The sequence below is a fragment of the Ahaetulla prasina genome, chromosome 2, assembly GCF_028640845.1.
Source record: "Ahaetulla prasina isolate Xishuangbanna chromosome 2, ASM2864084v1, whole genome shotgun sequence".
In the NCBI taxonomy this organism is placed as follows: Eukaryota; Metazoa; Chordata; class Lepidosauria; order Squamata; family Colubridae; genus Ahaetulla; species Ahaetulla prasina.
Genome location: NC_080540.1, coordinates 82,431,360 through 82,447,783, shown reverse-complemented (window position 1 = coordinate 82,447,783; position 16,424 = coordinate 82,431,360). Strand labels below are relative to the sequence as shown.

The 16,424-nt window shown below is 45.3% G+C and overlaps 1 protein-coding gene across 5 annotated transcripts in view; it reads right to left on the bottom strand.

The window, feature by feature from the left end:
• Nucleotides 1-819: 819 nt before the first annotated feature.
• RNF44 (ring finger protein 44) overlaps nucleotides 820-16,424 on the bottom strand; it is a 33,222-nt gene continuing 17,617 nt past the window's right edge. For 4 of the 5 annotated variants that reach the window (XM_058167215.1, XM_058167216.1, XM_058167220.1 and 1 more), the window contains 7 exons: nucleotides 13,886-14,059; nucleotides 11,970-12,134; nucleotides 9,964-10,082; nucleotides 9,647-9,734; nucleotides 8,795-8,916; nucleotides 8,603-8,702; nucleotides 820-5,990 (listed from right to left, as the gene is read on the bottom strand). In XM_058167215.1, the coding sequence (XP_058023198.1) occupies nucleotides 5,928-5,990; nucleotides 8,603-8,702; nucleotides 8,795-8,916; nucleotides 9,647-9,734; nucleotides 9,964-10,082; nucleotides 11,970-12,134; nucleotides 13,886-14,059 (831 nt within the window). In that variant the 3' untranslated portion in view covers nucleotides 820-5,927. The remainder of the gene's footprint in view (nucleotides 5,991-8,602; nucleotides 8,703-8,794; nucleotides 8,917-9,646; nucleotides 9,735-9,963; nucleotides 10,083-11,969; nucleotides 12,135-13,885; nucleotides 14,060-16,424) is intronic. The other variant, XM_058167218.1, reaches the window with a different exon arrangement.

Here is a 16,424-nt window from a genome sequence, read left to right as displayed (position 1 = left end):
GGATCTCAAATTGATTTTAAGAGAAGAATCATTTCACAGTATCTCCCCCAACCCCAATCTTCACCTCACAGAGAAAATTTGTTATGGAGCCTTTTGTGGTTATATGGAATTCATTAACTTTTAATCATCAATTAACATGGTCATCTCTGTGAGTATTTTGTAATCCTGTAAGTTAGTTACCATATTTTTGCACTATAAGTCGAACTCCCCTCCCCCCCCAGTGGGTTGAAATGTCTGTGTGCCATAGAGCGAATATTGCAGTGGGGGGAGAGGGGTTGGTTCCCTGCCAGGGAACGCTAGAGCCTTCATTGCGGAGCAGCTGATTATCAGCTGTTCTAAGCGGCGGGGATTGCCGCTGCCTCTCTCTGCCACCTCCAAATTGCAATCAGTGGAGGTAATGAATGGCGACAGTGGCAATCCCCGCCGCCTAGAACAGCTGATCAGCAGTATTCCGGGAGGCTGATCCAACTGCCAATCAGCTGCTCCGCAGCGAAGGCTCCAGCATTCCCCCCGGCATTTTTTCCCCCTCTTGTTTTCCTCCTCTAAAGCTAATGTGCATCTTTATAGTCCGGAGCATTTTATAGTGTGAAAAATACACTATATGGTTCATAATTAGTGCATCCACAATCATTATTAAAAATCTTTCACAACTGTATGAGCTTCGTGTTTAGATTATTGTACAGTTATTCATTCTTAGCTCTTTGGATAAGCTGAAGATATTCCAACCAACTTAAGGTGTGTGTGTTTGTACAGTACGTGGGACAAATATGCCTTTCTGCAAGCGTTGTCTTTGCCAAAAGAAGAGACCATTCTGCCCTCTTTGGTATACATCATACATTTATTAGTGAATATCCCTCTCAAAATCAGCCACAACATTAAAAAAAATAATGATTGCACTACTTGGTCAAGCAGAACTAGCAACTTTCATTTTAAAAAAAGTACAAATCTGTTAAAAATTTCAATCAGTATAATACACATATATAATACAACATACTAGTTTATGTTAAATGCTACAAACCAATATGATTCCAATGGAATGGAATAAAACAAAACAAAACACTTTAGAGATTTAAGATATTTTTTTCCTTCTCTATATATTAGCCTTTTTTTTTCCAAATACATACATGGGAAAAATGAGGTAACTGTAAATGTGCAAGTAACAGAGCAAAAAAAATTATATATATATATTTATAATATATATATAATATATATATATATAAACTTTCTAACACAGAACAAATGCCCTGGTGCCCTACAGGGAGGCCCCTCTCCTTGTAGGGTGAAGCTGAGCTATCCTTCTGGAGGGCACGGGACTGGTATAAAAGAACAGTAAACAGCCCACTATCCCACCACAGGAAATCATTGGTAAACAGTGGCATCTACAGCGCAATCAGCAATCACAAACATCCTAAATAAATGTTTTAGTAATATTTTTTTGTTTTTTTTCATGATAACTTTTAGCTGCTCCTTGGAATAAATTCTGCAGCACACGAGCTGTGAGCTTTCGAGTCACCGTCAGAAGAACCGTAAGGCTTTCCTTCCCTCCCCACCCCCAAATAACCTTTCTGAAAAGATGGCGGGGGAAGGAGAAGAGACACTGAAACAGATGGGCATCGGCACTACTCTGATTGGCTATAAATATAGAAACACCTCCCGTGTTTGTTTGTTTTTTTTTAACTTTTTAATATATATATATACAGTAAAGACCTTTGGTTATTTGTATCACATGGAACAAGGGGTTGGTTCCCTCTCTCTCCCTTCAAAAGCTGTGAAACAAGGGGAAAGGCTGGGGGAAGAGGTGGGTCTGACACAAGGCACTGGCTTGACATGGCAGGAGAGAGGGAGCGTGACACATCACGGGAGGACTAGGAAGGAGAAGCTGCTGGTGTCTGTGCAGTTGGAGAGGATGGCAAGCGGCCCGTTCCTTGGTGTCTGCCTGTGCCCGGGCCAAGACCTGGCTTAGATGTCCCACTGCAGCTAGTCTCCCCCTCTGAAAAGGAGGAGGGGAAAGAGGAAATTCTTTATTGGGGGTATCCAAGAGCGGATGCATTGTAAACCCGCAACCCCCACCCCCAAATGTAAGTGGGGTGAGCAGAGCTGGAGGAGAGAGAGACTTCTAAAAAGTAGCACTGATCTTCATCTTGACAAATGGAAACAACTGATTGTTATTCAAGAAAAAAACCTGGGACCTGCCCAGAGCTTCTAATTCATCGATCGATCTGCAAGCCAGCTGCTACTTTCAAATCAAGGGCTGCCAGTCCATCCATCCTGCTTTGCTGTGTCTTTGCAGGAACTAAGGAGCTTTACGATAGCCCTTGATTTACGACCATAATTGGGACTAACTTCCGTTGCTAAGCAGTGAGGTCACTGAGTCACACCCGCTTTTACGACCTTTTTTGCCATTGTCATTAAAGTGAATCTGGCTTTCTCCATTGATTTTGCTTGTCGGAAGCCCGCTGGAAAGATTGCAAGTGACCCCAGGAACACTGCAACTATCGTACATACATGCTGATTGCCAAGCATACAAATCGTGCTTAATGACTGCTGGGGGTACCACAACAGTCACTCAGCTTGAGGACCTGTCATAAAGCCCTATTTTTTCAGCTTCGTCGTAATTTCAAATAGTCATTAAACAAATGGTTCCAAGTGAGGGACGAACTGTATTACTAAGCACTACTACTGTCACTTATGATAAAAGAAGCACAAAACTAAAGTTTGTGCGCCTCCTTCTCATTTTCTTCCTCCTTGCACCCTGAGGATCACCTCCCCTCAGCTGGGTGAAGAATCTCAACAACTGCTGGGGAAGAAACTGGTTGCCTCACCAGACATGGCTATCGGGATGAGTGGCAAAAGGCCAACTGGCCACAGCCACATCCCAAAGTTTTTCTCCTACTTTTAGAGGTAAATATATTGCTGAGAGCTGGCATGTTCAGAAAAAAATGACAGCTACATGGCACCAGAGCCACACACCCTCCAGCCACTATCCATCTTCACAGGAAAAAGTGGACACAGAAGCTGCGCTTCTCATTATTAGCCCTTCTCTCTTCTTGGCTGATTTGAGCCCTCCCAGACTTGTGGGATATCACGCTGCCTGAGCTATTTGTCACTGTTCCCTTGCATCCACATGGCCCTAAGTAGAGCCCTGCTTAGCTGTTCCATAAATTCATCAGGCCCTCTTACCAAGAACAATTGGGAAGTCAGCGCACAAAGAAGATGGCAGAAAGGCTCAGGGCCTTGCTTCCTGGCCTTGGCCTTAGGCTCCCTTGCAGTCCCTGTTCCTATCTGTTGCCCCCACTTTGAAGGGAAAGAGTCGAGATCTAACCATTAATCTGGGTTTACCATTTGGAGGAGTATCACTGAGGGAGGGCAGAAGATCCCATCAAACTGAAAGATAGCACAAATACACTACTGCGGATAGGCAGAGACCGATTACGACACTGCCAAACTTACCCTGGAGTATTACTAGTTGATGCAGGACAAGATAAACCAGGCAAGGAAGGGAGGAAGGGAGGAGGAGTGGTCAGCAAGTCCCTTTTCTCCTACTTCTGCAGCACCATGAAGGAGAAACTGACCCTGCCAGAGTCCTCCTTCCAAGGCAGCTATTAACGCAGAAGAGTTCTGCCCTTAAGCCTTGCAAGTCTACCTCAAATTAAGTCCACTAAAACCGTTTGTGTATACGAATATGCGTGCGTCTTTAAGTTAGTGTGGACTCCTGACGAATGGCTGGACAAGGCCCTCTAGTTTTCTTGGTAAGATTTCAGGAGTTGTTTGCCGTTGCTTCCTCCCTTGGGCTGAGGAGTATGACTGGCCCAAGACCACCAACCTGGCTTTGTATATACTGTAAAGCAGAATCAGAACTCACGGTCTCCCAGTTTCTAGCCAGATGCCTTAACCACTACACCAAACTGGCTCTCTACTAAAACTATGCTGCCTCCTAACCCAACCTGGTTTTAAACCAATCTTTAATTTGGAGGGGAGGAAGGGGAGAGAAATGCCCTGAAAAGCGTTAACGGTCCTTGTGAGGCGTTGCGGACATGTGCAGTACAGTGCATGGCAGTAATCAGCTGAGCACAAAGAACCCCCTCATTCCCACCCACCCCATCACCCCACAGCTGGCTAGAGAGATAGCCAATACCAAGTTCCAAGCTGGTCATAACATGCATGCATAATTTGTGAACATTTACATTAGATTTTTATCATCTTCTCTGATTCTTCCAGGCTTCAGACACAAACCAACTAAACGGCGAGGGCTTCTCTCTTATTCCATGGTATAATCATGCAAAACAATTTTTAAATTTATTACTTTTATGATAACAGGTTTCTGTAACAGGGTGGCAGGTTGGTTGCTTTCTTGCTTCAAATCAGCAGGTATTTTAGGTAGGAGAGTGTGTGTGTGTGTGCAGACACAAGAAGGCACACAGCTTGAGTGTCATGGCCAAATTGGCCATAGTTCCTGACCGAGCGCACAAGCATCTGGCCATACAGAAAAGCTCATCAGGATGAGCATCAGGAGGCCAAATGTGAAGAGGAAGAAGGGAAGAGATTGAAAAAGATAGGATGAAAAGGCCTTCCTGGCCCTGTGGAAGCCGATGCGCAGCACTGCATACAGCCTCGGAAGGGAGGAATGATTGCCAGAAAGGCTTTCTCCATAACAGCTAGTGCAAGGGTAAATAATAAGAAAAATAATTCCTGCCTGCTCTCTCTGCCCAGGATCCTATCACCGAGTCCTCTGGAACTGCCCAACAACTCTGATCAGGGCTTAGCTAGGACAGAGAACTGAGGAAGGGTAGTTGAAGGCTTTTGCCTCAGTCTGCTGGGCATCTCTCCCTCCCCTACACCGGGGGAGGGAGGGAGAGCACATGCAGGCAGTCTGCAGGGGATACTCAAAAACTGGATGGAGGAGAGATGCTTTCTGGAGATGGGTGCCAAGAAGGAATAGCAACCCAAATGTATTACTAGGATAATTATCTGGGGTCTGAGTGTGCAAAAGGAAAATAAAAGGAAGACACATCAATTATTACATGATTCTGTATCTCAAAACACAAGCCACAAGCCTTCATTTCATTAAGTATGTAATAAACAGAGCCGGCTGTTTTATTGTAGGGATTTTCACTTGCATACTCCTCCTCTCTTTCGAGCTTTCTGGGGGGAAATGGGTCTTTCCCCCAAAACTGCCTTGCAGCAGAATATTGCTGGACTTAAGTTTAGGCCCATTTTTCTTTACCTCACTGTGCAACTTGTGAGAACAACCCTGAACTCCACCCAACATTGCAGGCATGCAAGGGGAGGGAGAGTCTGAGACGCTGGTGGGACTATTCTGTGCATGTGTAGGGAAAAACACAGGGTGGTCCTGGGCCAGTGGGCCATGATTAGCGTGGAGACAGCCACAGATGTTTTTTTTGGCAAGGCCTCAAGTGGCTTACATCAGTGTTGCAACCAACATACTCCCCCGCTACTATCTTGCAACACTGTACTCTAGGCAAGCAGGTGGTGGGGTTGAAGCAGGCACTTCTTCCCCTCTCCCTTGGAGCTGTTCTGCTTTCAAGGCCCCCAAATCTGGCTCTGCCAGAAAGGAATGAATTCGGATAAAAATCTAGGTCAGACAGCCACAAAACCAAACAGGAAAGGAAAACCCCAAACCAAGAAGGAATGCAAACACCTGGAAAACAATGGTGCAAGGATGGCGAGTCTTTGGAGTGCAGAGCACATGGGGATGCCTCCCCCTACAAAGCATGACACCGCAGAGCTGGCTCAACCACCAGGCCCAGTCCATGCCATGGGGTGAGGGGGAGGGGGTGTCATACATTGCTTATATTCTCACCGCATCCCAGGAGAGGCCCCAGAGGCTAAGCATACAGGCTGGCCCATGCCTCTGGTCCAAGGTCCGTATCCTGGAGTAAATTTGTGCAGCAGTGCATTGACGAACCTCATTCGGCCTCCCGATGCACTTCTGAAGCATCTGCTCGGCAGATGGGGCATGTGCGGTTTGCCTGCAACGATCAATGAAAGCATGACTTCGGATATGGCCTTTTGGGCAACTTCACCAACTGGAAAATTTCCAGCAATTGCACTAAAGGGAGTTCTCTGCTTTGTGAGCTGCCTGTTTCAGAATTACTAAACTGAAATGTAGTCACATCCCTTTCTGAAGGGAAAGTCACAAAGCCCAAGCAATTCAATAAGCAACCCAAGAGCATTTATCAAAATATTCAATCTACAATGAATGAATCCAAATAATTCATCGAACTGGTACTGGTACTCCAAGAATTATGTATTGTATGTATAGATAGTCATTGACCTTAATTGGGATCAAAATTTCTGTTGTTAAGCAAAGTGGTTGTGAAACATCATGTGACTGTGCCAATTAGCAACGGCAGTTCCGATATTTCTAGTTGCAGTCATGAGATGAGGATTGTACTGTTATTAGGTGAAGACTTCATGCTTCTCCTATTCCAGTGATGGCGAACCTTTTAGACACCGAATGCCCAAACTGAAAGGTGCGCAAATGTGCACAAACATGCACGTGTGCATGCAAAGAGACACGTGCATGCGCAGAACAGACCCGAAGACCAGCTGGCCAGCAGGGTATCCCAACATCGGCAGCGCAGCAAGAGGTAAGATCGTTTTCTTTCATGAGCTTCTGTTTCGTCTTTTGCAGGGAAATAGAAGCTACACAGATCTGACCTGGGGTGACGGTGCGCGTGCCAGCGGGCTCTGCGTGTCACCTCTGGACACATGTGCCAGAGGTTCGCCATCACAATCCTACTCTATACAGACTTCCAGTGCTGACCTGTGTCTTCCCTGGCTGTGCCTGGCAAATTCCCTTTGGCAGATGATGCTCTGTTGCCATACCATACTTGCCCCCCTTCAACTCTTCCCACCCGCCTATCTCTCTCCCATCTTTGCTCTTGCAAAAGTCCTTGCAGAAGTGCAAGGCCTCACCAAGAGTCAGAAGCTGCATTCCCATTGGTTAGGTGCACCTCAGCAGCAGCAGCAGTAGGAGGGAGGTGAAAGCAAAGTTCTGTTGTGTCTGCGCCCCCCTCGAGCCGGGCCCCCTACCAGAAGGTGACTTGGAAAGTGAGGGGGAAGGGCCCAGGATTTACCTTGGGAGCACCGGCTTCCCTGGCTCAGCTCCAGGAGCCAGAGGCAGGCCAGATGGAGGAGATAATGAGGCCTCTGTCCCGACTCTTTCTCCCCCCCCCCGCCACGCCTCCAGACCCAGCTGATGGCAATCAGGCCTGGCTGGACCAGGCCTAAGAAGTGCTAAGTCATGGAGCCACACTCCACAGGACATAAAACCAGCGAGGGCTACTATGCCTCTTCGTAGCAGGCAAATCAACTGTTTAACTGGAGCTGAAGTACTGTTTGTTCCTGGGTTACTCATCGGCATCAAGGGAGATAACAGAGTCACTTGGCAGACGCTTGCTAGTTTGCTGCCAGAGCTGATAATCCCGGTTAATTAAGCCATCGCTCGGACGGAGACGAGTGGGGACAGAACAAGTTCAGTTGCAGAGGTAGGTCGCAATGGCAAGTGTGCAAGGGAGCCGAAGGGCAGAGATGAAAGGGAAGATAGGCAGGTGGAGTGTATGCTATGGTCATAAATACGAGTAGGCTGCCAAACACCCAAATTTTGATCATATGATCATGGGGTCCACTGCAACAACAGTAACCACTTAGGAACTTTCCAAATTTAAGTTGTTAAATTATTGCATTTGAAGCAATCTGTACAATTTTTTAGTCACTCTATGAAAGGGAATCATGGAGAAGAAAAATGAGAATGAGAGCAAGAAAGGTGAAAGGATTTGGAGATTTTATTAGTGAAGGAAAAATGACAATGAAGGGTGAACTCTACAGATATTTAAGGAATCACATATGCTGTGAAAACAGCTGATGAATATTTCTCCTTTTCACATAATCCTAGAAGTCAAGGTCATGTAATGAAGCTAGCAGCATAATTAGGTTCCATCAGAAGAAAATAGTCTTGTCACATAATGTGCAATGGGGCTGTGCAAAGCCTTGAAAAGAGGTGTGCTTTGGAACACATTGGAACGAGAATGAATTACCTGCCCTGGAACAGTTAAAGGCTCCCCTAACTGCTTTAAAAGCTATCCCTAGCTATCTACTCTTTGCTCAGATACCAAATTAGCATTATTGCAGAGTTCTTCTGTTGACTACATTGATATGCCTGTGTACTTTTATTGGGAACAATATCGAAGAGATTACCGTCCTCATTCTGGACAGTTTTTCATATTGCCCACCTAAGTAGTAGTCTGTCCAATCAAGCTTTGCTCCCACCCACCCACCTCTGGAGACCAGTAAAGATCAGCGGAGACTGCTAATATATAATGTCTTATACATTGCATACAATCAGTTGCTTAGATAATATTCACATTCTATAAAGTGGAAGTAGCTGGATTAATGGAACCACTACCCTATGACTGCCAGAAAAGTTACATGGATGTATCTATGTTGTGAAACCAGGGAAGCCTTTGCCTTTACAGTCACTTTAGAAACCAAGTGGGCCCACTAAAGAAGACAGGCAGTACCCGAATAATTTTTATTGGAGACTGATTAGAGAAGACTCAGTCAAATCAGCGAATTTTACCTTTAACCATTTGTCGATGCACTTAGCATGGAACTCGTGGTTGCAGGGCAGAACTCGCAGCAGCTGCCTGATTTCAAAGTCACTGAAGCACACCACACACCTGGGAAGGGCGAAAAATCCAACCAGTAAAGGAGCAGGAGAGCATGGCATAGAGAGATACTTCACAGAATAGCAGCTTCTTCGAGAACTTACAAGGTTTGCTCGGACTGATGGCTCTCTGGGTTAAAGCGGTAGGATGGAAGGTGCTCAATATCTGCTTTGGTGAGTCCCCGTGGCTTGGCCTCCCCTAATCTTTCAGCTAAATTCAGTAATGCCTGATAGAAAACAAAGTAAGAATTACAAAGCAAGTTACTCCACTGCTGAGAATGCCCCCCCAATGCTGTCTATAACTTCAAGAAAAGACAGACACGAATCTTTCGCCATCAAAACTTGGAAGAAATAAAAGACAGTGAATTGTCTTTTACTGAAGTTTAACACTCAGAAAGCATTAATCTTCCCTGACAACTCGTTTTTATTCTGATTATCCATCCATTTTAATTAGCTTTATCCTTTACATCTTTGTCTGGCCTTCCTTGCTCACTTTTTTAAATGTCACTCTTGGTCCTCAATGCCATATAAACGTCTTCTGTCAGATCTGTATTCCTCTGCCATAAGAAACGGCCCCACAAAGGAACAGAATCTGCTGCACAATTACATTCTCCAACTACTGCCACTCCTGAAGTATAATCTCAGCTGTCTTCGTTAATGGTGGCGCTGACAGACATGAAATTTCTTGGGTTTACCAGTACAACTCAAGATCTACCAGCCAGAACTTGTTCCACACATACAGCAGCAAGTACTAAAAGTCACAACGAAAGAAATCTTGAGTACCAGAACAGATAGGAGCTCATAATTTTCCCGCTCTTGGTGGAACAGCATTTTGTCCTTCCCAGTCTTTCAGGAGTTAATATTCTTGTTAGTCTGTTGTAATCCCCCCTCTCCACATCCAAATTTTTCTGCCCAAGAGCCCTTCTCCAGTCTAACAACACAAAGAAGTAAACCTACCTCATAGTTTTCCATCTCTACATCATCCACATCCAAGTCCAAACTTATTGTGGGCCCCACAGCTGTTGGCGACACAGGAAGCATTGAACTGCAATTTTAAAGAAATAGATAGCAGTGAACAGACAGGGAAGTAACATGTACACCCATGGCACACCAAAAATGGATGTTCTGATGGAGGATACTACTGGGGAAAGATGGTGACCCATACTCCCGGAGTGGCTATTAGGGAAAGCAGAGCTTTTAATTCTGCAGCTTTATTCCAATGAAGGGAGAATATTTGACTCGGGGTTTTCCTCACTGTTAACACCAATACTCACAGAAAGTATGGCAGGAAGCTTGGGTAATATGGCGGTGGTGGAGGTGGCGGAGGAGGCAGTGGTTGCTGTAATCTGTATCGCTGGGAATTCAGCCGCCGGGGCATCATATGTGGATATGGCTGTGGGAACATCATCAAACTTTGTCAATGCGGTCTAATCTGTAAACTCTGCATACATTCCATGCCACGTGGAAAAAAAAAAAAGAATTAACATATTCTAGCCAAGCAGAAGTTTGCACAAAGAAAAGCTGGGTCCTTTAGCATGATCTGTTATGCAAATAAAAAAAGAACATATTCTGCTTTTTTCTTTACTATGTTGCATCATTTATTCCTGTTGTCCTAGTAACAGAGAACAGAAAGAAGTTATGCAAAGCGCTAGAAACCACATTCTCTGTCACTGGAATCTTAGTTGGCTACCTCTCTCACATCTAAAACATTACAGTATTATAAATCTATGCAATTCTAGGAAATGGCAAAATTTGACATGTGACCAGTCCTCTAAGTTCTGGTTGCCACAGTATTCCCACAGCACAGACTCACTATTTGTGGCCTTTCCTGACGGCCTCTCACAAGAACAGTCAATGGGGAATTCAGTAAGGAAAATCACAAGTAGTTCTGGTAAATCCCAGCCACCTTCCTAAGTTCGCATCCGGCATCTCCTGGCCTTCCTGCACTTGCACCCAGATGCACCATCCATCCTCCAGCCTTCCTGTGTTCACACATGGTCTCCATCCACCTCCCTTCTCCCTCTGTAACATCCTTACAATCAGTGGTGGGATTCAGCCAGTTCGCACCACTTTGGGAGAACCGGTTGTTAGCTTTCTGAGCAGTTTGGCAAACTGCTTGTTGGAAGAAATCATTAGGGCAGAGAACTGGTTGTTAAATCACTTGCATTCCACCACTGCTTACTAGCAACTCCCAGATTTCCACCTAATGACCCACAAGTCTTGGGGTTATGATGGCAACCGTGAGTGTCATTATAGCTAGGACTGATATTGCTACACGATGCAGTCATGTGACATTGCGCTGCATGACTGCAGGGATTGGCAGTTCTGAATGTAGCTCAAGGACTAATTGCAGGAAAGGATACCTGCCCATCCACTGGGATGCCTATCATACACCCCTCTTGAAGGGAACAAGTGTCTTTTCTTTTATTATCCTTTGGTTTTGTCTTGTAGTATAACAGGATGGGAATATAAAACAAACCGAAGACAACATAGACACTTGGTTAACATAGGAACAAATGGGCTTTTATTGAATACAGATAGTCCTTGACTTATGACCACTTATGACTTCCCTATTGACTTCGCTTATCTGAATGTCACAAAAGGGGGTCACATGACCTTGGGACATAGCAACGGTCCTAAATATGAACCAGCTGCCAAGCATCTGAATTTGGATCACATGTTTATGGGGATGCTGCAAAGATTGTAACTCTGAAAAGTGGTCGTAAGTTACATTTTTCAGCTGTGGTAACTTTTGAACGGTCACTAAACTGTTGTAAGTCGAGGACTACCTGTACCTAAGGTTTTCAATGGCCTCATCTATTTCTATAAACTATAATCTCTATTGCATCAACTGCCTTTCCTAGCCCTAACATTATTCCTAACCATGTCTCTCTGACAAGGGGAAGTACTCTCTAAACCTCTCTAAGCCTCCCTTAGACCCGACTATCCATCTGCATCTACTAAACCAGGAGTCTCCAACCTTGGCAACTTTAAGGCTTGTGGACGTCAATTCCCAGGATTCCTCAGCCAGCTTTGCTTTGCTAAACCCCTCTAACTTTCCTTATTTTTCTGGAATATAACCTGGCAGGAAGCGCCCAGTTTCTATCCTTCAACAGATCCATCACCAAATTATCACACTGCTATCACCCCATCCCTCCTGGGTCTGATGGCTCTTGGTGGCCAAACGAAAGGGTGTTGTTGTTTTTTAAGACACCCTGTTCCACCTAGTTCAGAGGCCGGAGAGAACAGCTTTTTTTTTTTTTTTTAACATGGCACTTACCACTCCAAACGGCAGTTCTTGGTGAAGTGGGTCGTGTGTGTGTGGAAGATACAATGGTACAGAGGGAGACAAGGCAGGAGTATGGTGGGAAGGAGAATACGAGAAGCCCCCCATTGAGTGCTGTTCACCCCGAAGCTCTACCTCGTTTTCTATCCTCTGAAGTGGCTGTGGGAAAAGGATATACACAATCTGCATTGGCAATTGCTCCCCAATATGTCTGAAGTGTGAGAACTGGAACTAAAAGATGGCTAACTCTTGTGTACCATCAATAAGATAATTTACCACGTACTGTACGTCCACAAGATTAATTTGTTGAACTAGTATATAGAAGCATGGGAGAAGCCATTTAAACCACCGAGTCTAACTCTTTACTCGGGAAGCTTTTTCTAATGTTCAACTGGAATGGATTTTTGTTGTAAGGTACGTCTATTATTCCATGTGGTGAACCCTGGAATGAGAGGGAACAGGTCTAGACACACACACACACGGGTTCCTCCTACTTCCCCTTGCTCAACTAAGTTTTATCCAGTGGTCAAAAGGAAAGAGCCAAAAACAGCTGATTTTTTTTGTGTGTGCCCTCCTCTATTATCTGTAGAAAAAAGCTATCAACAAAGTAAGTCATATTTCTTGGGAGGACCAACCCCCCATCTTCTCCGTTCTTTAGGGATTAGCCACTGTATTCCACAGGACTTGCTTTCTTCTCTGAAGGCTCACAGCTTCTTTCTCCACTAAGATCTGAAAGCTGCTTCTGAGTTGCAGGATGAAAAACATCTTCTAAATCTGCTTTTTTACTTTTGCCTGACTCCTTTGATTATCATCTTCCTTGGGGAAGAAGGTTTATTCTGTGAGCTACTAGTGTCTTTTTCATCCTTCTCATTAACCAAACTATGGCTACTCACTGCTCCAATTATTTGACATTTTTCTTGAAGCCTTGCTCCAAGTTTTTTGTTTTTTTCTTTGTTTGTTTCTCTTTCTTTTTCTTTCTCTCTCTCTTTTCTTCCTTTTGTCCCTTCTTTCTTTTTCTTCTCTCTCTCTCTCCCTCCCTCCTTCTTTCTTTTTTCCTCTCCCTCTAGATTTATATGGCCACCCAATTTACCAGACCAATTCTGGGCAATTTACAATTCAAAGGAATTAATGATTAGATAGAATATAATATGAAATAAAATAAAATAAAATAATACACTGGAACATAAAATAACAGGAGACGGTATCATTAATAACAGTAACAACAGAAGGAAGAAGCTAAGGAGCACATATCTTATTCAATGGTCTGACATTATACATAAGATCTCGTCCAATGTTTAGGAGAGGAACCAGGCTTTTAGGGTCTTGTGAGAATACATAAAGGCTGAGGCCATCTAAGCTTCAGGGGAAATGATGTTCCAGAAATGCAAAAAATAAACCCCAGTAGCGACGCTATTTTGTGGAAGGAAACCAAAACATTTCCACTTTGCTGGATCTCACAGGATAAGCAGAGACAATTGGAGCCAGACAGCTCCCCAAGTAACCCTGCTTTGTGCCACAAGGAGCTTTACAGATAACAACACTTTGAATTGCATCAAGAAGCTTTTAGGGAGTCAGTGTAACTTGCAAAGCATGGTGTGGTGTGAGCACACTGAGGTGTTTCCGTAATTATTTATGCTTCTGCCTCTGCATTCTGAACCAATTTCAACTTTTAGTTTTCAAGAGTAGCTCCAGGTCGAGGACTTTGCAGTCCTTTAGATAAGAAATGACTATGGCATGAGTGATTATGTGCAAGCTGCTTCTACTATGCTACAAGGTACTTTCATTGATGCTAAACTTTTAGGAAATCAGTAGATGTGGTATGCTACAAGTTTCTGCACAATAGTAGATGCAGGTGTGGGGAAATAAGAGCACTGACACTTCCTCCTTCTGATCCATCTCAAGAAACTTACCATGCGAGGATGCTGTGGCTGGAGTGGGACAAACTGGCCGAGGGCTGTCATATGTGGAGGCTGGTGTGGTGGCACAGGTGGTGGAGGATGCAGGATATAATGATCACTGGAAATGAGTGGTGGGAATGTTTGATAAGAGACATGGAGTTGCTGCATGGCACAGGCCTGGATCAGCTGTATGACGAAAACAGAAAGACAGTGTCCTCAAAAAAAAGCTACGTTCAGTGCATTTAGGATCAACATGTGTACTTGAAAAATAATTGATCTCAGGCTGGCAATAAAAAGGTAAGAATCCATTTGGCAGCAAAATGCCATCTCCAAAGACTAGCAAGGGCCTAAAGCAGGGGTTCCCAACCTTTTGGACCTCAGGGACCACCAAGTCCATAATTTTAAATCCTGGGGACCACTAATACAAATCCAGTGCACCACTTGCTGAAGCGCCTGGACTCCCAGTGACAGGATGGGATCCTTCAGGCACTGTCCCTCCTCTCTCTCTTTTTCACCCCCTCCCCTCTCTCTCCCACTCATTCTCTCATTCTGTCTCCCCCCCCTTTCTTTCTCTCCCATTCTGTCATCTCTTTCTCTCCCCCTTTCTCTTTTTGTTCTCTCTTTCCCTCTTTCTCTCCCCACCTCTTTCTCTCTCTTGCCGCCTCTCATTCTTTCTCCCACTCATTCTGTCATCTTTCTCTCTCCCCCTTCTTTCTCTTTCTGCCCCATCTTTCTCTCTCCCCCTCTCTCTTTCTCCCCACTCTTTCTCCCCCCCCCGCTTCTCTCTCTCTCTCTCTCTCCCCACTCTTTCTCATGGGCCAGCCAGCGTCCTGGGGCTGAGAGGAAGTCAAGCATCCCCCCCCACCAGAGACTGAGGTGCAGGAGCACCAACAAGGGATGGAAGAAACTTGCAGCTTTGGAGCGCAGCCCTCGCCGGCTGGAATGAGGTAATAGTGAAAGGGGGGGGGAATGGCGGTGCAGGCGGGCCGAAGCAACGGGTGGCGGAAACCCTGGGCTGTTTCTTCCCCCTGCTTTAGCTTCCTGTCGGCTGAATCAACCAGTGGCTGTCCCCGCCCCTCGTCCTCCCTTCCCAGTCACTCCTCGCCTGGCAAAGGAAGCGGGGGGGGTGGGGGTGGAGATTCGCTCCATATTCCAGAATGGGAGCGAAGCGTCATCTCTTGGTGGATCTTTCTCTCTCTCTCCCACTCTTTCTCATGGGCCAGCCAGTGTCTTGGGGTTGAGAGAAAGTCAAGCGTCTCCCTGAGAGACCGAGGTGTAGGAGCACTAACAAGGGCCAGAAGAAACAGCTGCGAGATTCAGCTCCCGCTCTGGAATATGGAGCGATCTCCATTCCCCCACCTTCCATTGCCAAACGAGGAGTGACTGGGAAGGGAGGGCTAGGGGCAGGGAGAGCCACTGTTGGGTTCAGCTGACACGAAACTAAAGTAGGGGGAAGAAACAGCCTGGGGTTCCCGCCACCCGTTGCTTCGGCCCACCTGCACCCCCATTCCCCCCCCTTGCACCATTATCTCATTCCAGCTGGCGAGGGCTCTGCTGCAGTTACAAATTGCCTGAACCTTCCTCAACAGCGGAGATTTACAGCCCCACCATGAGCTGCCTGGCCAGTCCCATCTTCCAGAGCTCTAGTCACGGGACTGGCCATTGCTTATCCCAGAGCAGTTCCTCCACTCAGGTGCACTGTGGACCACCAACATTTGCTCGTGGACCACCGATTGGTGACCGCTGGCCTAAAGCCCTTTAAATGGAAACCAAGTAATTTATTCTCTCCTATAGAAGATAATATACATAACTCAGAGTTGAACTGTGGAGTCCTTGATACTCTCTGAGTTTGGTTGCTTGCTTGCAGATGTTTCATTACATAACTAGGTAACACCCTCAATACAAGCAATATTTCCTCCTTGTTCATATATAGAGCTTGCCCTGTCAGCTTGATGGGGGTGCTGTTTTCTTCTTGGTAGTTTCTTGTTCTGCGCTTATTTCTCTGACGTTACTCCCTGCTTACCTGGGTACTGGAAATATATGTTCTGGTCTTTTTGGTTCCTTCTTAGCTTTTTTGCAGGTAGTCCCTGACTTACAACCAACCTTTTAACAATAGTATGGAGTCATAATACCCTTGGTGGTTCATGACAGTTGCAAAATGTTGCACCAACCCAACCCTGCCCCCACCATAGTCACATGATCACAATCTGGCTGCTTGGCAACCTGTTCACACTTACAATTGCCAAGAACCCCACAATCATATGAACATTTGTAATTTGATCCAAGATGGCACCGCCAAAGGCTGCCTCAGTGAAATGCTCTCTAATGGTTTCTTTGCTTTTAATTATTCTCTGCGACTCACTATGGATTTCTTACTCACGAGACCATCTGCTAAGAATTAAGCAACGTTTCTTTAAGGAGCAGCTTTCTGTGATCTCTCTCTCTCACACACACACCCGTCTTTACAAACGCAGAGGAGATTCTAACACGGGAAGAAGCAATTTCCCCAGAGCTATAGATTACCAAGAAAACCAAACGAAGACAAGGTAAA